Raw genomic sequence first — 24,259 nt, 5'->3', positions numbered from 1 at the left:
TCGAGAGCCCCGCGGTCCTCCGATTGTTGTCAACCGGACCCCGCTTCCGACGCGCGCGTTAGCGCCCGTACGCAGGCGCCGATATCTGACATGCACAGATATCTGCGCCCCGCTCGCGCCTGCTCGGGCGTCGCGCCTCGCGCATGCGCAGACAGGCTCCAGCGTACGCCCGTGCGCGTAGGCGCTCCGCCCGTACGCCTCGAAAGTGTCCATTGGGGTAGGGCTTAAGACTGCTAGCGTATGGGAATGGGAAATTGGTTTTTGAGAAAAGGAAATGACGCAGTGATTGTCTCGCATGCCGGCGGACGCCGGAACCGCGTCCTAAGGGAAGGACGAAGGAGTGAAAGAAGAAAGAGGTGCCGTAGAGGAGGTCTCCGGAATAATTTCAACCACCTGGGGATCCTTAACGTGCACTGACATCGCGCAGCCCACGTTTGCGTTTCGCCTCCATCGAAACGCGGCTGCCGCGGTCGGGTTCAAACCCGGGAACTCCGGCTCAGTTTCCGAGCGCCCAAACCACTGAGTCACCGCGGCGAATAACGGCCTCCACCGAAATGCGGCCTGCCACCAGGATTCGGTCCCGCGTCCTCCTAACCGCGGCGGTTTGGCAAGATTTTCAAGTTACCCTGCGCAAAGTTATTCGGTGCCCAACATAGCTTTCGAAAATTGCAGACGACAGAAAGTATAAGCTGTGCAGTCTGCATGTGCACTTACTGGTAGTCGTGGAGGGAGTCGTCGTAATGCTTCGCTCCGTAGGACTGCCACTGTTGCCGTCAGAGGGCGCATCCTCCGTGATTATGGCCTGCTGATCAGAGTCCATATGCCGAAGGTAATCTGCAAAAGCGAACACGACAGGTGTAAGCAGGCAATAAATGCACAAAAACAGACATACAAATTGCTTGCCCCCTTCCCTCCTCCTCCCTCAGCCCGAGAAGCCGCCCTGTCATGTGCGTTGAACATGCTTCAAAGAACAGATGCTATACGAGGGTCGTTTGATAAGTGTGGTAAAAATACAAGAGATGGCGCTACAATTTGCAACACCCCACTGTTAATGCCGCGATCTGCATGGCTTAGCCTTGGCATGCCGTATCTATGACACATCAAACCGCAGGAAAATGGACTAGAGTAAAATAAAGTTTTCCCTTCCTTCCTTCTATGACACATCTTTGAGGATGCGTTTTCAGAACTATTTTATGACAGCCCCAGCCTTTCAAGTCATGCCCGCATACGCAAGCTGCCTTCCATTGTACGAATTTCCCCAAAGTTGCAGTTCTGCGGAAAAGCGACAGTTCTTTACGGCCAAATTTATGCAAACTGCGTCGAGGTATTAATAACGTGGCTTTGACTGCAGTAAATTCCTCGAGTCGCACTGCTGACGATCCGCCGTACAGAACTCGTGTTACCGCAGCTAACAGCACCTTCCTCTTCACCGCACATCATTTTCGAGCAGTCATTGTCTACGGGTTTGCTTCCGAAAGATTGGAAAATAAGCAAAGTTGTGCCGGTGTTTAAAGCAGGTAACAGATCAGATCCCTCCAGTTATCGCCCAATCTCTCTTACATGCATTGCCTGTAAGCTTCTAGAGCACGTCATATATTCACATATCGCATCACACCTCGATCAGCACAATTTCTTTTTTACTAAGCAGCATGGTTTTCGTTCCGGTCTTTCGTGTGAAACTCAGCTATTTGAATTTACCACTGACCTCCACTTAAATATGGACTCTTCATTCCAAACTGACATTATCTTTTTAGATTTTTCTAAAGCCTTCGATCGCGGGCCCCATCTTCGCCTCATGTCTAAACTCTCCGGACTGTCCATTGATCCTCTCGTTTTATCATGGATACATTGCTTTTTAGCAGGTCGCTCCCAATACACAGTAATCGACAATCATCCTTCAGGCACTACTAACGTTATCTCTGGCGTTCCCCAAGATTCCGTTCTTGGCCCACTTCTTTTTCTAATCTTCATTAATGACCTTCCTTCCGGTGTTTCATCCACTATTCGGCTTTTTGCGGATGATTGCATCCTTTATCGTCGCATTGTCACTAACAGGGATCAACTATCGCTTCAGAATGACTTACACATAATAGAACGGTGGTGTTCCGACTGGCTTATGCCGCTGAATGTCTCAAAGTGCCAATTCATGCAAGTATCGCGAAAACGTTCCAACATAAGATCTGCATATTCACTCCTGTCAAACACGGTAACCCAAGTCCAATCTTATCGGTACCTTGGAATCACTATCTCTAGCAAATTAACCTGGTCGGAACACATCTTATATCTAGCATCTAGAGCATCAAAATCACTTGGCCTCATCCGAAGATCCCTGTACCTAGCCCCTCCTTCTGTTCGAAAATTAGCATACGAAACATTCACCCGTACCATACTTGATTATGCAGCGGATATATGGAATCCTCACCAAGCATACTTAATTAACACCTTAGAAGCCGTTCAAAACCGAGCAGCCCGTTTTATATCCTCAAATTACAATAGACACAGCAGTATCACCAGTATTAAATCTTCACTTAACATCCCGCCACTAGAGCTCCGACGGAAAATCGCACGACTCTGCCTCTTTCATAAGTTATATTACAATTTTCCTGATCTTCGTGACACATTATTACTAGCTCCCATCAGAACATCGCGCCGGCTGTTTAACCTCCTCAGCATTCAACGTATACATGGATCGACCTTAGCATTTAATAAATCTTTTCTTCCAACTGCAATAGAAAATTGGAACCATGCTACCCGACTACATTGTTAACGAGCGCGACGCTACTAAATTTCGAGAGGTATCAATTAATCACTGTACTGAATAAAAGATACTTCTCAAACTTCACCCAGTTACACTTATTCTTTTTCTTGTTGTTGTTGTTGTTGTTACCGCCTAATTTAGTCTTGCGCCCTTCATTATTGACCAACGTTGTATTGTGATGTATCGTTTTTCATTTTATTGTATTTCATTATGTTTTGTTGTATTAACGTATTATTCTCAGTTGCATTTGCTTTGTCCCCCCCTCCCCTTATGTAATGCCTCAACAAAGGCCTTTAAGGGTAAAATAAATGATGATGATGAAGGAATACCAACACACATATGCGTTGAAAAAATTCAGGGGGCACTTGGGCTCTCTAAAGTGCTGCAAGGCGAAAGCGTTTCCTGGCGCACTGTTTGGCATTGACTGCGAGGCTGCTTGTGCTGTACTAGTGTTTTATTTGACTACACACTTTGAATACACATTACAACTACTCACTTTGACTGCCGACTATGCTCCTTTAGCACGACTCTCCCTCTTGCGCTCTCTGCTTCTATGAGTTCGGTTGTATCCATGGCTCTGTTCGCAGTAATGAGGTATGTAATGTGGTCACCCACGGATGCCTGTCGCCCCCTGTCGGAGCGGACGACAACTATTTTACTAGTTGTCGTCTGCTCCAAAAGGGGGCGTCAGGCATCCATGGGTGACCTCATTACTGCGAATCCGCGCACTCTGAAGTCATAACCACTTCGACCAACCGAAAAGCGTGACACCTCTGCTGACAACCGTCTGTCGACAACGATGAGGCATTACAGGATTTCGCCTTAATACAGCGTGGATTATCGCGCTGGCCGGTCACCGTCCGCCCGATCGGCCGACGAAGAAGCGCCCGCTATATTTAGCCGGTGTTATGCTGCACGAAAAGGAACCACGCCAGACGGCCAAGGTCCGGCGATAGCGAAGTGCCAGGAGGTTTGGCATCAGAGCCGCGTTCAAAACACGTCACTTGGCGATGTCTCTCTGCGACAACACAACGTCTGGCTCGACGGGCGGTGAAGCGATTCGCGGCCCTCGGAACCACGGAGATTTTTACTGAAGCGTTGTTACGCAGTGGTATGAAGATCTGGGCTAATTGATAAGTTCATCGTACAGTCAGAATGCACCGAGGTCACAGTTGTGGAGCACGAACCACGGCGAAAGGCTGCAGGCATATCTAAACGGCTTATCGTTACCTCCTCCAGCTAGCGCTGCTGAAGCTACGCACAAAATGGCGGCCGTGACGTCACCTGAATACCAGCAGAATCCCGTTTCCGGGAAAGCTGGTGCGATTTCGTTTGGGTGGGCCAGCTTGAACATTGGGACCCGGACGTACAGAAAGACAAGACACTTCGCTGCAAGAAAAATAGTGCACAATGGCGTGTTTGCCGGTACTGGCAGTTGGTACCGGCAGGACAGCTATGTGTCCTCTTTCTCGAAGTGTGGATCCCAATGCTCAGGCTGCCCATCCAAACAGATAGCAAACTCAAACGGCGATGTGTCGCGCTTACGTGACAATACTATATTGAATCGCACTGCAAGGTTATGAGATGCGACCGCAGAATTTCGTCCGGGCAGTTTTGTGATCCGTAATCACTCAGCACAATGAAATATGAAATGGCAACGATGCCAGCCGAAACCATTTACTAAACGCTTGTACGTGCTTGTAACGCATGAGGGTTCGAGCTGAGACGTAAACTTTTCAGTTGAAAAAGTGTGCTCCCTTTAGTAAAAGGCTGTGCTACAGAGCGTGATCAAGACTGATGGCATAGCACGGCGGCAATAAAAATGATGAGAGAATATGTGCACACAGAAACCAATGCTGTCAGCCTTCCTACCCCATGCGTTGTCTTCATATCGTGGATGTTTGCTTCAATACCTTTCAATATGTTGCACTGTAATACAACGTAAGGCGTTACATTTTTCACTACAATTCCTTTCAATGCTATGTAGTATTCCGTTGCAATACAAGGCCTTTCGAAAGCTGGAGGCACTAAGGTGAGGATAATGAGCGTCAGCCGTGGCACTATAGGCTGCGCTGCGTATCGAAGACCATGTGCCCCAGTCAGCGCCAGGACATCCTCCCTCACAGAGTGTTAGCTCTCACTCATCACGTTTCGTGGTTTCGTGTGGTCTGCTACCACCCTAAGATCACAGTGTCATCTGTGGCAGCAACTACTCATCACGTTTGGAGATTTCGTGGGGTCTGCTACCACCCTGAGATCACAGCGCCACCTGTGGCAGCAACTAGAAAACAGCACATCTCGCACTGAGACTTGTAGCGCCATCTACAATAGCATTGTAGAAACAACCATATCAATTCTAGTAAAGCAAACAGCTAACCCTCGTTACTTAAACGCCTTCCAGATGGTGGCGGCATCTTTTTTTTTTTTTTGGCGTAAAAGAAAAAAGAACGGCGTGCTGTAAAACCAGCCAGCCCTAATAAAACTAGCTTCTGTCGCGCATATTTCGAACGCAACACGCTTTCACGAACGGCCCCGCCGCGGTGGCTCAGTGGTTACGGCGCTCGGCTACTGACCCGAAAGACGCGGGTTCGATCCCGGCTGCGGCGGCTGAATTTCGATGAAGGCGAAATTCTAGAGGCCCGTGTGCTGTGCGATGTCAGTGCACGTTAAAGAACCCCAGGTGGTCGAAATTTCCGGAGCCCTCCACTACGGCGTCTCTCATAGCATCAGTCGCTTTGGGATGTTAAACCCCAACAAACCAAGCTTTCACGAACGCTTCTCGAAGCGTTTCTGCTCAATGCATGAGCGGCGCAGAAAATTGCTGTCTGAGCGATCGAAGCTAAAATATGCGTCGGGGAGCATCTAGCATTCAGATCCTTCAGACGGCTTCCGCAACGGCCGTGCAGGGTCCTCGTACGACGGAAGTCCGCCTCTGCCGATATCCTTGCACTGTGGTCGCGCCATTTCTTGCAAGGGGAAGCAACAGATCAGGATCCGTTTTCCGTGTACGGCCGCCATCAAAGCCCTGTTGCCGCCCTTCGAATGCGCGCCAAGTTGGGCCGGATGGCATGACGTCTATAGGATATCGAAACAACGCGACAATAGGACAAGGAAGTAGACGGTAAAAACAAATGAATCCCGTTAAAACACCGCGAAGGAAGGGCGATGATAGATCAACCCGGCCGCGGTGGCCGCGTTTCGATGGAGGCGAAGCGCAAGAGGTGCCCGTGTGCTGTGCGATGTCAGTGCACGTTAAAAATCCCCAGGTGGCCGAAATTATTCCGCCGCCGCGGTGGCTGAGTGGTTATGGTGCTCGGCTGCTGACCCGAAAGACGCGGGTTCGATCCCGGCTGTGGCGGTTGAATTTCTTTGGAGGAGAAATTCTAGAGGCCCGTGTACTGTGCGATGTCAGTGCGCGTAAAAGAAGCCCAGGTGGTCGAAATTTCTGGAGCCCTCCACTACGGCGTCTCTCATAGCCTTAGTCGCTTTGGGACGTTAAACCCCATGAATCAACTATGAACCAACCAACCGAAATTATTCCGGAGCCCTCCACTACAGCACCTCTTTCTTCTTTCACTCATCTTGCTGTGCGGTTCGGGTGTCCACCGAGATATATGTGAAACAGATAATGCGCCGTTTTCTTTTCTTCAAAAACCAGTTTTCAATTTTATCTCGGCATAGGACATGTTGATTTAGGTTGGTTTATGGGGTTTAACGTCCCAAAGCGACTAAGGCTATGAGAGACGCCGTAGTGGAGGGCTCCGGAAATTTCGACCACCTGGGGTTCTTTAACGTGCACTGACATCGCACAGTACACGGGCCTCTAGAATTTCTCCTCCAAAGAAATTCTAGCCGCCGCGACCGGGATCGAACCCGCGTCTTTCGGGTCAGCAGCCGAGCACCATAACCACTGAGCCACCGCGGCGGCTGTGGCATAGGACATGTGTACACATTACCGAGCGTACCTTTCACTAGGTATATGCTCAAGAAACTACAACACGCGATAAATGTTACAAATTTCCAGTATTTCTTCACCAGTGCTGCCTACATTGCAGGAACAGTTCGATATTTTAAGAAAAATGTAATGCACTTTCAGCATAATTAGGACCAGCGAATTGTATTATTATTTTGTGAGGCCAACAGCGAAAAAAATCTTCAAAAACACAAATATCAAGAAAAAAAAATCAATAGCAAAATGAAACTGAATACGTTACCTGTGCAGCACTTTGACCATAGAAATGTGAAAGGGGACCTGAGACGTTTTTTTTTTTCCTTTTGAGGTTTCGATCAGACTGGAGGATTTGAATGTAGGACGGGCCTGTAGGTAAAGCATGCCAAGCCGGCGGTACTTATTGCGCATGCGCCTCTGCCGCCGATTGTCGGCGGCTGCTCTTCGCGAACCGCGACGGCCACGCGGTGTCGTGTTCCCTCTAAGCATGACACATAGTGTATAGGTGCGGCCAGAATGATACGGATCACTCCTCGGCGTTTGAACTTTAATTCCTCGCACATTCCGCGGCATAGAATAGGCGAAAGTTTTCTCCCGTTGTACGCAAACGCACAGAGGCCATTGCATGCGCAAGGCGTAGGTGAAAAATTGCCGCCACATATGACGTGGTAGAAAGTTTGAGCGGCGAAGTGTGCCCCGTATTATAATGGCCGCTGCTGTAGAGACATAAATGCGTGTTTCAAGCAGGTAATCGATGTTCGAAACTGCATACAATTCTAGATAACCGTGAGATTTCAGACCGGCTTTTGTGTACTCGGGAATAACGGTTCACGTTCAGAAAGAGACCCTAGCACTAGTAACCACCACACGCCGTTACCATTATAATATGCAGTCTAACCTCGTTATAACGAAACTGTGTATAACGAAATAATAGATTTAACGAAGCAATGACTTTTCCCCTTCGTTATAACGTTATAACCTCGTTATAACTAAACTGTATATAACGAAATAATGGATATAACGAAGGAATGACTATTCTGCTTCGTTATAAGCAAACTGTATATAACGAAATAATGGATATAACGTAGTAATGACTGTTCCCCTTGGAAGCTCGGCCAACAAGAGCTATAACGAAGCTACGGATATAACGAAGCAATCGCCGAGCCCCTTCAACTTCGTTATAACGAGGCTGAACTGCATTCATCATCAGCTGCAGTTCAGGTAATGAAACAATGGTTTCGGGTTGAGATAATCCATCACTCGAAGCTCTCGCAATTTCTGGGGTTGAACCCGAGTATTTCCTGCTTCTAAAAACTGCGCGATGCCTGAAGCAACGGGCCCCAACTTGTGTTCGAGTAGTATGCACCCGGAGTGGCGAACTCGAGCTGGCAGAGCTGCTCGTGTGGTTGTCACTACGGATAAGGAGGCCGATAAGGTGGGCCCATCTACGCCTCTGTCTCTGCGTGCTCTCCGGTGATTTCGCTATCTCTACAGGGGATGAAATATGTCCCGCGGAGAAGCCAGGGACACGCGGAAGATCAGTAACGGCGCCTCATCCATCATCTGCGTGAAATGTCAGGGGGCGCAAGGAGGAATACTCTGCTCTGTCACCAGCGTCAGAAGAGGATGAAATAAGTGAGGGCAGGAATGAACGTTTGATTGCGTAACGACCCTAGAGTATCATTCTCGTGAAATGTTCCTCATACGAGCTGCGCCGCCACGCAGGCTCAGTGGATCGACTGCTGACCCGAAAGACGCGGGTTCGATCCCGGCCGCGACGGTAGCATTTCGATGAAGGCGAAATTCTAGAGGCCCCCGTACTGTGCGATGTCAGTGCACGTCAAATAACCCCAGGTGGTCGAAATTTCCGGAACCCTTCACTACGGCGTCCCTCATAATGGCCTCAGTCGCTTTGGGGCGTTAAAACCCCATAAAACAATAACACCAAACACTAACTCTTCATTTCTGTTAGGGAAGACATATGGCTGCACTTAGAATAGCGCGTTCCGTTTACTTACGTCCGCACCTGTACCCTGAAGGCCAGTAGAGTTATTATTTACACTATTAGAAATAAACAAGCAGCCATGATTTAGATTTTTTGCTTTAATTTTCCGGATCTAGAGGCGAGCTCAGCGGCAACGCTTTTCCCAGGCGCACCTGAAAAGAGTGTAGCAGGTAGAACTTGCTCCACTCCGCTAGAACCTGTTTCACCTGAAAGAACCTGCTAGTAAGGGCACACTTCATTATGGCCGCATTAGTTTATTTTAATTGCAGTAACGTGAGGTTACTGCGCGCCTTCGGTTTGGTTTGGTTTGGTTTACGGAGTTTAATGTCGCAAAGCGACTGAGGCTATGAGGGACGCCTTAGTGAAGGGCTCCGGAAATTTAGACCTCCTGGGGTTCTCCAACGTGCACTGACATCGCGCAGTACACGGGCCTCTAGAATTTCGCCGCCATCGAAATTCGGCGCCACGGCCAGGATCGAACCCGCGTCTTTTGGGCCAGCAAGAAATGCGCAGGCACCTTGTAAACGTGTAATACACAAAAGCCTGGAAGTCACTGCCCGCCTAGCAGCGTCGCTATGAGGGCCGACTCCTAATAGCACTGCTGACCGCGGACGTCCGACGGGACACCGACAAAGCATGCCAGCGGCCAGCGTATACCTCTTTCGCGGAAATATGCGAGGCCGCCTCGAGTTTCGCGAAGGGCCCTTTCGTTTGCTGGCATTCACGCCTGCACCGAAGCGTCGCGGGGCTCGTTTACGGCCTCTGCCATTCGACACTTCCGCGATGAGTCAGCGAATAACTCGCCCCGTCGTTTACATAGAACTCGTCATCCTTGGAGAAGCGACACGCGGGTGCGGCGGCGAAAGGGGAGAGATCGCGCAGAGAGGGCGAGGAGTTCACGTGGAAAGGGTGTCCTGAACGCTTTATTTCTATGTTTCTTTTTTTTTTTACGAAGCCCGGGGCTCGAGGTTGTGCCCAGCCTTCCAGGGCTGTGGCTACTGTATATTAAAATTTCATCGGATAGCGAAGTCTAGGGCGGGCCTTGAAACATTATCGCTCCGCTGCCTAATCGCAACAGTAAACGAAATCAGCTTTTTAATGTTTGACTGCATCAAACAATCCACGTACCGAAATTCTAGAGCTCATAATTTCTTTCTTGTGATAAGTTTTCGTCGTCGAGGAATTCTGAGCGCGGAGGGTGAATGTGGGCGAGCTTCACTGCTTGGCGCGTACTTCTACAAGTACCTAGGCTTTAACCGAGACCTTCGGTCGGTAAGTAAGGTCACGTAGAGTGTTTTCCCTGTGTGAGAATTCTTCTTTTAATTTACAGTGTGCTCAATTCATCTGTGTTACTTTGCCTATGTAACTTTGCCCTCGTATATTTCTGCAGATACATTTCCTCGTCTCGTTTTCATCATCTTTTCCATTCATCGATCGTCTCCACTTCCATCACGGCCGAATGACCACGTTTGGAGAGAGGCCTGCATGAGCCCCTCCGACGAAAGGAAAGAACCATCTATAAAATTTACTATGCTCCACAAGCCAGAATCTTTGAGCAGGTAGAACTTTCCGCATTTCATTCAAGCGACCTCGAATAAGCAAGCGTGCTGGTCGAGCTGACTCCTCACGTGTCCCGATACCCAGATAAGCACTCCGGCAAAAAAAGAAAAAAAAAACCATTATCGCCCCGCACTTCTCCCTGCAGGCACTCGACGCTCTCGCACATTGCTAGTCAGCGGAATCCGTTACTGACGTCACTGAACAGCTGCCTCTTCTACTATGGTGCCCGATGAGCTCGGCCACTTTGGGAATCGGGACGCATAAAGACGCTGCGAGAAAGAAATGAAAGAGGACACGGCGCTGACTTCTCACTAACCTAATTCAACGCAGGCACAGTCCCGCCCTCTGGAACCGAATATATAGGAGGCTGTATTGCGCCATATGGTAAGCTAATGGCACCAGGAAGAGACATGAAGAGGGCGGAGTGGGTGAGGGAACAAACGCGGGTTAATGACATCCTGGTAGAAATCAAGAGGAAGAAATGGGCTTGTGCAGGGCATGTAATGCGAAGGCAAGATAACCGCTGGTCATTTAAGGGTAACGGAGTGGATTCCAAGAGAAGGGAAACGTAGCAGGGGACGGCAGAAAGTTAGGTAGGCGGATGAGATTAAGAGGTGTGCGGGGACAGGGGGCCGCAGCTGGCCAAGGACAGGGTTAATTGGAGATATATGGGAGAGGCCTTTGCCCTGCAGTACAAGCGTAGTCAAGATAATGATGAAATCGATGTCATTCGCCATGTAGACGTTCAGCTCGCGCTTCTTCAGAAATAGACAATTTAGAATGTGTCTCGTTCGAAAACAGTATTTGAAAAGATTCTTGCGCAAACTTCCGAACAAACATTTTTGCGTTTGTTTAATAGCAATCGTGCGTAACATTGCCTTTGAGGTCGCACTAGTAGGCATTCCAAAATCCAAAACAAATGCACACGTGCGTTCACCACGATATCCATGCCGCTGATATCTGCAATTATGTAACGCTGGGATATTTAAGTGATTGAGGTGATAATGGGATAACTCCGATGCTTAATCCACAGATTTCAATACACACAAGTAAGCTTTTTTCAGCCTCTCTACTGTCACTGTACACGCGGCAGTTCAGCCGGAGTAGCCGCGCATTTAATTTCCTCAAAACCATTAACAAAAAAAAACAAATTATTGTTATCTTTTTTTCAGCTCGAGGTTGAAGACCGCCACGCGAAAACGCTGTTTTATGACAGCTTGAAAAGTGCCTGGGAGCGCGTGCTAGGCAGCCGTGGTCACAGTATAAATTGCAGTGCGAATTCACATTTGAAACGAATTTAGAATACAACCCTTACAAAAAATTTTAGACAGTTTGTAGACTGTCTATAGACTTCTATCCATAAAGTCTATCGACTCTCTATTGACAAATCATAAGGAGTAGTCTAGGCAATACAAATCCTATAGACAATCTATACATTTATGGCCATACACTTTTAGCAGACTATTTTCTACAGATAGTCTATAGACTATGAATAGACAAAAATAAATACCTATAGGAAGGCAACAGAGTCTATAAGATGTCTATATACTGTATATAGACCATTTTTATACGATAATAAACTAACAAAACAATCGTTATTCAGCATGCGCGGCCGTTCAGACTCTGTAGTAGCGGTTTAGGTATAGCTGCGACGGGGACCTACACGAGACACCACCTGTGCAAAGCACATGAACCGTATTGGTTAACCTTGAAATCAAGAGGGTCGTTAGAAGATGGCAGCTGTCTCGGGGGCGGTTGCAAGCTCCGGAACAGCGCGCCAGCGGTTGTTCAAGTTTAACTTTCCTCATAACTTGACGGAGGAGGAGAAAGAATACTGGATAGGCTAGTGTAGTAATCTACCTGACCTAATAAGTATAGGAGACTGCATTGCATCATATGCTAAGCGAATGGCACCAGGATAAAGGCGAGCGACAACCTGCCGTGGTGCCTCAGAGGCTGTGGCGTTCGGCTGCTGATCCCAAGGTCGCGGGAACGAGACCCGGCCACTGAGGCCGCGCATTTCGATGGTCGTGAGATGCAAAATGGCTGCGTACTCTGCGATGGCAGTGTGCATTAGAAAGTCTCAGGTAGTCGAAATAAATACGGAGGCCTCCAATACGGCGTCGTTCAAGGCCCATGCATCCTCGGGACATTAAAGCGCGCGCACCATACCATACCTGCCATACCGCTCTATACCATACCATGCCATGCCATACCGTAACATGCAATATCGTGCTGTACCGTGCCGCACCTTTCCGTACTGTGACGTACCGTGCCATGCCATATCGTGCTCTACCGTGCCGCACCTTTACGTACTGTGCCGTACCATGTCATGCCATATCGTGCTGTACCATGCCGCACCTTTACGTACTGTGCCGTACCGTGCCATGCCATATCGTGCTGTACCGTGCCGCGCATTTCCGTACTGTGCCGTATCGTGCCATGCCATATCGTGCTGTACCGTGCCGCACCTTTACGTACTGTGCCATGCCATATCGTGCTGGACCGTGCCGCATTTCCGTACTGTGCCATGCCATATCGTGCTGTACCGTGCCGCACCTTTACGTACTGTGCCGTACCGTGCCATGCCATATCGTGCTGTACCGTGCCGCGCATTTCCGTACTGTGCCGTATCGTGCCATGCCATATCGTGCTGTACCGTGCCGCACCTTTACGTACTGTGCCATGCCATATCGTGCTGGACCGTGCCGCATTTCCGTACTGTGCCATGCCATATCGTGCTGTACCATGCCGCACCTTTACGTACTGTGCCGTACCGTGCCATGCCATATCGTGCTGTACCGTGCCGCGCATTTCCGTACTGTACCGTATCGTGCCATGCCATATCGTGCTGTACCGTGCCGCACCTTTACGTACTGTGCCATGCCATATCGTGCTGTACCGTGCCGCATTTCCGTACTGTGCCATGCCATATCGTGCTGTACCGTGCCGCACCTTTACGTACTGTGCCGTACCGTGCCATGCCATATCGTGCTGTACCGTGCCGCGCATTTCCGTACTGTGCCGTACCGTGCCATGCCATATCGTGCTGTACCGTGCCGCGCCTTTACGTACTGTGACATGCCATATCGTGCTGTACCGTGCCGCATTTCCGTACTGTGCCATGCCATATCGTGCTGTACCGTGCCGCACCTTTACATACTGTGCCGTACTGTGCCATATCGTGCTGTACCGTGCCGCACCTTTACATACTGTGCCATGCCATATCGTGCTGTACCGTGCCGCGCATTTCCGTACCGTTCCATGCCACATCGTGCCGCACCTTTACGTACTGTGCCGTACCGTGTCATGCCATATCGTGCCGTACCTTTCCGTACTGTGCCGTACCGTGCCATGCCATATCGTGCTGTACCGTGCCGCACCTTTCCGTACTGTGTCGCACCGTACCGTACCCACAGGACTCAAGCCATTTTGCATTTTATTTTTTTTTTCAGCTCCGCGCACATCCATTATGGAGCCCAGCAACAAATACACATCATCATACGTGACGATACGGGACTAGAGAAGAAAAATAGAGGCGAAGAGACAACGCAATGTTTCAAATATACAAGATAGCCAAGCGATAATACGACTCTGGTCGGCGGCGGCGGCGACCGAGTCGTTGAACGGGTTCGATGAACCGCGGCGATCTACTGACTCCTGACAGCACAAGCCGAACAGGTCGGCCCGGACACGGGGGGCAATAACTGAAAGTAACGCGATTACCAAGCAGGAGCAGAGAGCCAGCCCACTCAGGAAGTTCCTGAAAACGATTACTGCCGAGTCGGTGCCATTGCGCCAACAGACTTGTTATAGTATAACAGTGAGGGCCCCAAAGCGGCCGTTGGGCGCAGCGCTTATTGCCGGAGCAGATCCAAGCTCGCGATAGCGAGGCTGCGCGGCGACAGGCCGACTCGCTGGGACCTCCCTGGAGCCACTAGAACGGTGCAGCTCTGGGGAGGTTGCAACTACACAAGAACACAAGAAACCGGCAGCAGACATTAGCAACAGAAGCAGACGACTGCGCGAAGTGAACATGAGAGAACTGCTCGCAGGGGCTGCAGGCACCCGCTACAGCAGACGATCGTAAGACAGCAGCAGGAGCGTGTAGGGTGTTTTTGTTCTTGTTTCCTGATGGTCTTCGCCAATGCGAAGGAAAAATCGGACACTTCTTTTGCTATTGCGACCTGCTGGTCTAGCACTGCGCCACAGGCGTGCTTTGTCACGGTAGCTATGCAAGTACAAGTCCCCCAGTTGACCATTTGCGGAAATCTGCAAGTCAGCTTCTCCGCAAGGCTTGTTTTCCAACCAAAAGGTCTCGAACGCAGACGACACTGTCACATTCTTCGTGGGAATGAAAACTTTGGATGGTCGCGTGCTACATGCAGCGGGGGATAGGCATGAAAAGGGGGGGGGGGGGGGGGGGGAGAGCGGCCTTTGTCGCCGTTCCATGGTGAGTGGCTGTTCGTTCTTCGGGCTAGGGGTGCGGAGGGGTGAAGGGAGGAATTTGAGAGTCGGTGCGGGTTCAGTCTAATTTACGCAGCAGAAAATTTTAAGCACCCTGTATTTGCTGGCATGGTAACAAAGGCCCATTTCCTTCCATTTCTTGCCCAACCTCTGCTGCAGCGCTACAGAAGGTTGACCGCAGTCCCCTATTCTACGTATGTTGTACCACAGTACTCTTTCGACAGCTCTCCCTGAGCGAATTGCCACTATAAGTGCTATCGCACCAAAATATGTGCGCTTGTTACGCGTAATTATGGAGTAATCATTAACTGAATGCTCAAACTTTGTCCCCTTCCGCACCGAAGGAACTGTACATAAAGTTTTGTTTGAACCTTTTGACATGTTACTGAATCGGTGCATGTTCATTTAAAGGCTACAGCTAAATAATACAGACGAAAGGAACGATGCTGCGTCTCGTCCAATTCGTTCCTTTCGTCATTGCATTGTAATCTTCAATCAAGAGTTTACCCGAGCCCAAAAGGAACCAGCAACGCAAGCAGACGACTGTTCTTTCGCGCAATCGTCTGCTTCCAGTAGTGAGCAGACGAGCGGACATATAACGGGCAAGACGGCACACGCAGCAGAGCACGAAGCATTACACGCCCAAAGCGTGTCAAGCCCAGTTTTGTACCCGAAACCACAAGATACGCTCGGATGCATACATTATGCAAGGACACCGCGCCGTCAACCCCAGAGCCTACAAGTCTACATACGCTGCATCGTTTTATAGGAGGAGGCATCGACGGAGCTTAATCGCCCCGAACTCTCGTACCACTCTCCGAGAGGGCGAGAAACCACCGGCCGCCTCGGGCATTGAGGGGAGCTCCCTGGAAGTCAATTATTACGTCACACCGCGCCGTGGACGTGAAAACAGCGGCGTACGCACGCAGAGCCAAGTGCAAGCGAGGTAGCACAGAGCAGGGTAAGATGTGGGGGGGATTTGATTGGATAATCTCTGCCGGGGCGAGTTCACAACTGTTAACGAGTGCGCGCGCGTTGCCCGGTCACCCTGAACCCCCCGGGGAACCGTACCGTAGCACGGCGGGTGCATAAAGGCCGATTCACACGACGGACCGTTCGTCCGCGGCCCGCGCAGTACGTGTGCATACGTCAGCACTTTGAGAGGCGCGCTAGATGCATGGATGGATGGCGGCCGACAGCGCGCCCCTCAAAGTGCTGACGTATGCACACGTAGTGCGCGGGCCGCGGACGAACGGTCCGTCGTGTGAATCGGCCTTAAGAGCACGTAGGACAGGTGGGGGGGGGGGGGGGGGGGGGGGGGGGGGGGGGGGGGGGGGAACTGCCTCGGAAGCCGTGCAAACCGTGCTTCACCTCGCTGTTTGAGTGCAGTGCAGTGAAGCCTGAACGACTGCCCACTCCTTTCAAATTTAATTGTTTAATGTCGTTTAACAAGTTGTTACGCGTAAAAGCAATACTATGGGCCATGCGGCACGGCGTGGTGTAATTGTTAGTATGGGAATAATGTCTGTCATTTGCAACTGTGCTGTCTCCTCCGTCCCTTAGAGCACTAATAGTTAAGCATTCAATCGACCGCACTGGCGGGCTGAGGATTAACTTCGACTACCTGGGATTCTCAATCCCCACAGCTGCCGGGATACTGCAGTGTGTCTTAATCAAGAATGCTAAATAGAAAGTTCGCCCATTGTTTAGGTCTGCAGCGCTTGCCCGATGCTATATGCGCATGCGCAGAAAAGTCGAGCACCGGTTACACGTTCTGACTGATAGCTGCGCCGCGCTCATCAAAATAAATTTATTTCGCTGGCCTCGGCAAATGGCGCACTCTTCCGCTTTGCGGAAAGGTCTTGATTTGAACATCATTCGAACCTTTTTTTTTAGCATAATAAATATTTAGCCAAGACCACTGCTTTATATCCCACTTATGATTTTCATTAATAATAATCGTGTGGTACAGTAATTGAAATCAATGACACGCTACCAGTACCCTCTGCATCAATTTAGGTCCAGACGCGCGAGCCTCTTGTGAACGTAATTTTTTTTTTTTTGGTTCCCGCGCGTTTTTCTGTTCAGTCTTGACTTCCGTTTGCGCGAAAACAGGAAATAGAAAAAAAAAAGTTAAGCAAAGGAACGAACCGAATGATGAGCCACTGTGAAAACTTTTCCTGAAGAAAGATCTTGGAACAATGAAAAAATCACATCAGTACTCACGCAAAAACGCTCAGGCAGCGCACTAACCACGCACAGTTTCTAGCGAGATTGTTACGTCTACACAAAAAAGAAGTTAGTACAAGTCCCAGTACCGGAACACCTACCCTTGGTGCCAGTATCGACCAAGCCTTGATCATAAAACATGAGACTGGCAACATATAACGGCAGTCACTCACATACCAAACTTCACAACGGAGTAGTGGCGGGCTGTACTGTCTAGCGATCACCTGGAAGATAAACGTAGACTGATCAACCGGGTCTGTATCACCGCAGCAGACGCAGGGACCCCGGACTAGGGTTTCTTCCCACCTAGCTCGTCAAGCCCTCTACAAAGCAAAAAGTTTTTACTGAGAAAGCACTGATCGCACTGTATACGAATGTTGTAAACATTCATTCATTCATTCATTCATTCATTCATTCATTCATTCATTCATTCATTCATTCATTCATTCATTCATTCCAAGGCGGAGTGTGTTTCACGGAACAGTAGTCACCTGAGAGCAGCTCCATTGACACACACACACACACACACACACACACACACACACACACACACACACACACACACACACACACACACACACGCACACGCACACGCACACGCACACGCACACACACGCGCGCGCGCGCGCCTGTGCTTGTCTTCCTTTTTGTGTGTGCCAATGTAGCGCCTTATTTTAAAAGTTAACAAAAAGAGCGCGGCTGCGCAGTTCGAAAGCAATGTCCCAGCAGCATTCCTTCGCAGCCGTATGGCTGCACTTGGGTGTTCGCCATTGACTACCTAATCCACTGGTACTGGAGTGCCAATCGACATCGCGATGCATGTCGGTTCACTTTAGACGGATTGCAACACTTGTTTTCGAAACACAGCTCTCCAGCTCGGGTCAGGGACTCCGGAACGGAAGGCAGGGGGGTGGGGTCAGTTTACAGTACCGCTTGCCTCCCCCCTCTCTCCTCTCCCCCTCCTTAAAAGAAAGCACAGAGGTCGCTGGCAGCACGGAACGCGGTCTCGGCGAACCTCTGCTTGCCTAGCGATGCGCGCAACTTCGAGTCAGCATGACGTATACACCTGGCGACGAGCGAAACCAAAGTTGTTGCTCGAACGGGTGGCGGAGAGAGAACTGGAGAGGAGGTGGAGAGAGGAACGTGGCGCCACAGGACCGCGCCACCTGCGTTCAGCATACGGGCTGCTACACGCGTTCTCGCGCCACCCGACTCACCAGAGCGGTCAAGGGAGATGCGCAGGTTTTGCGTAACCAGGGTCGCGTGACAGCGTGGAAGAGGGCGGTTGAGAAACACGTGCGAGTGCCCTGCGCTAAGAAAACAGCACCGGACGAGGGTCATGGGGTCCATTGAAGAGTCAAGTGAACTGAGCAACACGGTAGTTACGACACCGTGCTCCGGCATACATCGGCATCCAGTTAACGTAGTTGCATCAGTCACTTATTGATGCTGCCACGCGGAATCTTACGTACAGGGTGTCTCATTTCGTTTGGTTTGGTTTATTAAGGTTTAACGTCCCGAAGCAGCTCAGGCTATGAGGGACGCCGTAGTGAAGGGCTCCGGAAATTTCGACCACCTGGGGTTCTTCAACGTGCACTGACACCGCACAGCACACGGGCCTCTAGAATTTCGCCTTCATCGAAATTCGGCCGCCGCGGCCGGGATCGAACCCGCGTCTTTCGGGTCAGCAGCCAAGCGCCGTAACCACTGAGCCACCGCGGCGGGGCGGGTGTCTCGTTTTATTCGACACTGTATTTTAATCATCATCATTTACTAGCCTTAAATGTCCCGTTAGGGGCATTACATAAGGGGGGGGGGGTGTTCAGCAGTCATGCATCTTTTTTAAATGAAAGAGCAAATAATTAAGCATACAAAAAGTCAGATAAGACTAACAAAAGGGTAACAAATTCAAATCATCATCAGCCTAACTGCGCCTAATGCAGGGCAAAGGCCTCTCCCATGTCTCTCTAGTTAACCCTGTCCTTTGCCAGCTGCGGCCAACGTATCCCTGCAAACTTCTTAACCTCATCCTCTCTGCCGGCCTCTGCTACGCTTGCCCTATCTTGGAATCCACTCCGTTACCCTTACGGACCAGCGGTTACCTTGCCTCCGCATTACACGCCATGCCCAAGCCAATTTCTTCCTCTTAATTTCGACTAGGATGTAATGACGATGCCATGTAGGCTAAAGAGCACCGCTTTTGAGGCTGTTTCCTACCAAGGCGGGTACCTCGTTCAAGCGTATTTCTGAATATTAAATGATAGTTTATAGCTTACACTATTACTTTGTACTTCATTTCTGTGACTAAAAATGAAACGCTCTCTCTATCACAAGGTGTGCAAGTTCCAGTTCCTAACTCGCACTTCCCTGCACTAGGCTTCCGAGTTTCGACGCGTACTCCAGGAACAGGGGACGAGGAGTTTCGAACGTAGCCGGCATAAAACTTGCGTACGCGTCAGCACAGTTTCTGTGACGTCACAAGCAAACGAGGACGCCCTTTCTGTGAAGCACGTGATCGATTCGCTGCTCGCGTCACGTGAGCGCCCTGACCGGCCGTTCAAGTGGCCTCATGGACAGCGGAAGATAACACGCGAGGCGTTTCACAACGCAAACCTCGGCGAGTGTTTGTACGCATGTGGTAACCTACACGCGATATACGCGAGATTGGTGTTTTATTTTGCTCTCTCGAGTTGTAGCAAGCAGAACGCATCGCATGAATGCAGAAGACGGCTCAAGGAGCGATAACATCCACGACGTACGCGTCCCTCAGAAGCCCGTTACCCCGGTTATGAGCAGATAACTCCACGCTCAGGGGCTTATTCACACGCAGGCGCTGGCCCTGGCAACGCAGAAGTCAAAACGCCTGCTTATTGCTCTGCTGAGAACACGCGTGGAAAGGAGGCGCTGACACTTCCTCGTTTGAACTGTACCGACACATTTACTAGCGATTGCTGAGCCTGAGGTCGTGGGTTCGAATACCACGACCACGGCGGCAGCATCTCGTTGAAGTCGAAACGCGAAAAAACTCAGGGGGCCCTTTGGCTCTCTAAAGCGCTGCAAGGCAAAAGCTTTTACTGGCGCACTGTTCGACATCATTGTTTTCTTTGTTTTTTTCATTAAAAAAATTATTTTTATTTTTTATTTTTCTACTTCTTATTTTTGTTTATATTTATTTTCCCTCTCTCTATATATTTTTTTTCAATTTTTGTTTATATACTTTTTTACTTTTTATCTTTTTATGTTTCTTAATTTTTTTGCATTTCCGTGGGTCACCTCATTACTGCGAATCCGCGCACTCTGACGGCATAACCATTTCGACCAACCGAAAAGCGTGGCACCTCTGCTGACAACCTTCTGTCGACAACGATTGGGCATTAAAGGCTTTCGCCTTAATATAGTCGCCCGTGTGCTGTGTGATGCCAGCGAACGTTACCGACACCACCAGGCTGTTGAAATTCGTCCGATGCCCTCCACTACGGCACCACTGTCTCTCTCCCTTCGCTCACACCCTCCTCCCTCACCCCAATCCGACAGTTACTGCCGCCATTCTTTTCCTCGCAACACACATCCATTTTTAAGCCTATCAAAAATTGAAAGCCGCGGTTTGTGCTTAGCGGTAGCGGTGTGCCGTCGAGCTCGAACACGTCCTAGCCATCGAGTTAAAGCAATGCTATAGCGAGCCGCGTTTACCTGTGCCGGCCCCACACGTCATGTTTGTTTCAGACCAGCCGCCAGGGAGGTGTTGGGGGGATTGAAAATTTTTCGCGTATTGACAAAACAGCTGCGCAAGCTTGCCTCCGCCGCTGGCGCTCCGTCAAAGGGTGAGGCTTCACACATACCTCGGATTTTTCAACCTTGATAGAGAAGTAGAGCTTTCGCACTAAAAAATAATAAAAAAACACGTGAAGGCTCTCTGGAAGCGACACAAGCACCCTGCCCCGAGAACCAGTCCCACAGCCACACTTCATAAAAATAAGTTTTTCTCCATTATCACCACCGCCAGCAGCGACCTCCAGCGGCAAAGCGACGCCGCAGGCAGGACCGTTCCCGAAATGCGTTTTCTCTAGGGCTCATAACGGACAAGGGACAAGAGGCAGAAAGACGCAACGTACGCTAACCAGTCACTAACTAGCCAAGTTTCGTGCATTATAGGACCATTCTAGCCACCTTACTGCGGGCATAAGACAAACATGGAGGTAGTTTCAGTGACGCAATCTCTTTTTGGAGCATAACCCAGTTCCAAGAAAGATTCCGGCTTTCGACGAACGCAGACACTGCGGAAGTTTACGCGAACTCGACAAAAGCGGAGTTGAGTCCCCTTTTTGGAGGAAAATGTGTTTTTTAAACACCGAGGAAGAGAGTAGAGGACCAGACCCGCCTTCCTTCCAAAAGCTTTGGTGAAAAAAAAAATTTAATCCGTTAAATTAAGTCAGTAGCTCTGAACGGCTGGTAAAGTCAATTTACCTGATTTCTCTCTCTCTCTGTGAATCGATGCAAGAAATGAGTGTATTTTAAGGCGGAAGCCTTTAATGCCTCATCGCTGTAAGCAGGAGTTGTCGACAGAAATGACACGCTTTTCAATTGCTCGAAATGGTCGTGACGTCACAGTGCGCGAATTTCAAACGGGGCCAATTGTACTTTGGCTAGTAACCATGCAACCAATTAAAGAGATCGTAGAGTGATGCTCCAAGTAAGTGCGACTGAGTTTAGTTAATTGCTTACCTAACCAATTAGCCTAATTAACCTTTCTAGTCACATCAGATAAATAAATAAATCCGGGTAGGTAGTAGTATAAAACTTTTTGTCTTCGTTCACCGCATGTACGCCACTTTTGAATGGATGTTTCAGGCCCTTGCAATGGAAGCCCGAAACGAGACATCCCTGCGGTATGACTGCTTGTTCCCTGTGTGTAAAGTGAGCTGCTGCGGCCCGCCAGCGCGCGAGGGTGAAAAGGGAAGAGGAGGAGATGGAAAGAATTCGCCTGCCGCGTGAACACACGAGGGGTTGTCTGGATTGTCTCACGCAAACATCGCAAGGTCCAAGTTCAACATCGTACGCAGCACGGGCGCCGGAGGCGTGGGAATGAGCTACACGTGTAGACTGTTGCTCTAGCGGACTGGCGCCACTAGAGACGACACCACCATCGTGCTGTATCGCCGTGCCACGAGCGGTAGTTCGAATTCTCACATACTCAAGGTCGCGTTAGTACAAAACACAAGGCCATTGAAATGGGACCACTGGGTGGTATTATTGGTACACAGATTGCGGACCACATAATTGGCGTAGAATGTTCAGAGTTGCACCAACTGATTCAGCGCGTTACGGAGCATAAGATTACTCGAATCAAAGCGTAGCATATCACAGGGATTCGCACCCACGACTTTCGGTTCCCCAAACCGTGACTTTTTTAAACTTCACACGTCCATTGCGGCCAAACTAACTGACGTAGGACGTTCGAAGTGGTGTCAAACAATTTGTCTTCTTGCGCTGTATACGTTGGAATCAAAAAGCACATATCCGGATATAACGAAAAATTTGTACCGGATATAGCGCAGATGGCTAATGACGCAACATTCGTTCGATATTGCTAACGCTCGGTACTCTTGCGCTGCCTCAGCGCTTTGCTCTTTGTGTGTTTGTGTGTGCTGCGTTTTGCTTAAAGCGGTAATCCACTCCTGTAACGCCCATTTCATGAGCTGATAGTATAAACAAACAAAACCCGCTTTTTCTCTCCAATAATAAGACTCGACAGGCACTCATGCATGATGGTTTGGTTTGGTTTGGTTTATTGGGGTTTAACGTCCCAAAGCGACTCAGGCTATGAGGGACGCCGTAGTGAAGGGCTCCGGAAATTTCGACCACCTGGGGTTCTTTAACGTGCACTGACATCGCACAGCACACGGGCCTCTAGAATTTCGCCTTCAAGAAATTCAGCCGCCGCGGCCGGGATCGAACCCGCGTCTTTCGGGTCAGCAGCCGAGCGCCGTAACCACTGAGCCACCGCGGCGGGGCATGAGCCGATGGACTCGGTTAAATCCCGGTCGCGGAGGCCGCGCATCGATGGAGGCGAAGCGCAAAAAAAATGATTGGTTATCAGGGATTGAAGGGCGTGGTAACTGTCTCACTTCTCGGTGGACACCTCAACTGCGCCGTGAGGGAAGGGAGGAAGGTGGAATTGAAAGAGAGAAAGAGGCGCCTTAGTGGAGGGCTCCGGAATAATTTCGACCACCTGGGGATCTTTAAGGTGCACTGCCATCGTACAGCCCACGGGCGCCTTTTTGCGTTCCACCTCCCTCGAAACGGGGCCGCCGCGGTCGGGTTCGCACCCGGGCACTCCGGCTCAGTAGCCGAGCGCCCTAACCACTGCGCCACCGCGGCGGGCGGACATTCTTAAGGAGAGTGCTTAGTGACAGCCCAATAGACGGTAAGCATATACATAAAAAGAAGGTATTTACAAGGGGGAGGGGGCACGCGATTAAGTTCGCTCAAATGCGGCAAGATATACGAGGAGCGAGCTGCCGCGGGCGCTGACGAGAAACACATGGGCGTCACCACGCACGCACCAGATACCGGAGGAGCGCAACCTTCGGGGCGAATTCCCGGTCGCCAGCGGTGGAAATTGCCCACTTGCGAGGGCTCGGAGATCCAGGGCGCGACGAGGATCACCACGGAGTGCGCGCAGGCGTCGGCGGAAGCCGCGCTGCCCGCGTCGTCAGAGTCAAGTCACAATAGTAATTATAAAAAAAATCTGTGAGGAGACACCAGCAAAGAGTGTCCTTAGAATCTCCAGCAAAGAGTGTCCTTAGAATCTCCAAAGAGTGTCCTTAGAATGTCCTTAGAGGAATCTTAGCATATTCAGGCTTGCGTTGAATGCGAGAGGTCGTGCACGGACGAAGGAAGCCGTTTATTAAGCACACATTTTTTTTTTTTCCGTTGCCTGCTTACACAAATCGTACTCATATGATTGACATAACAGCATGTAGTCTTTGCAGTGCGTGGAGCGTAAAGCTAGGCGCTAACCACAACACGGCGCCATTTCTGATGTATCCAGCTCCACGTCGTCGCTTTGCCTGCGCTATTCCACACCGGCAGACATCAATAAATTCTAGGGCTGCGAAGCAAAGATGACCTGGTATCCAGAAAACTACACCGTTCCCACTCCGTATTCATCTCTCTCTCTCTCTCACACACACACACACACACACACACACACACACACACACACACACACACACACACACACACACACACACACACACACACACACACACACACACACACACACACACAC

The 24,259-nt window shown here is 50.0% G+C and overlaps 1 protein-coding gene across 1 annotated transcript in view; it reads right to left on the bottom strand.

Annotated features, from left to right (window-relative positions):
- Positions 1–24,259, bottom strand: part of LOC149348998 (uncharacterized) — a 53,508-nt gene that overhangs the window by 20,208 nt on the left and 9,041 nt on the right. Inside the window, exon 2 of the mRNA XM_089541100.1 lies at positions 715–834. Within this exon, the coding sequence (XP_089397226.1) occupies positions 715–834 (120 nt within the window). The remainder of the gene's footprint in view (positions 1–714; positions 835–24,259) is intronic.

Source organism: Amblyomma mixtum, chromosome 4, assembly GCF_055824585.1.
Source record: "Amblyomma mixtum isolate Tamu chromosome 4, ASM5582458v1, whole genome shotgun sequence".
Classification (NCBI taxonomy): Eukaryota; Metazoa; Arthropoda; class Arachnida; order Ixodida; family Ixodidae; genus Amblyomma; species Amblyomma mixtum.
The sequence above is the reverse complement of the archived record's forward strand: the minus strand, read 5'-3'. Positions and strand labels throughout refer to the sequence as shown.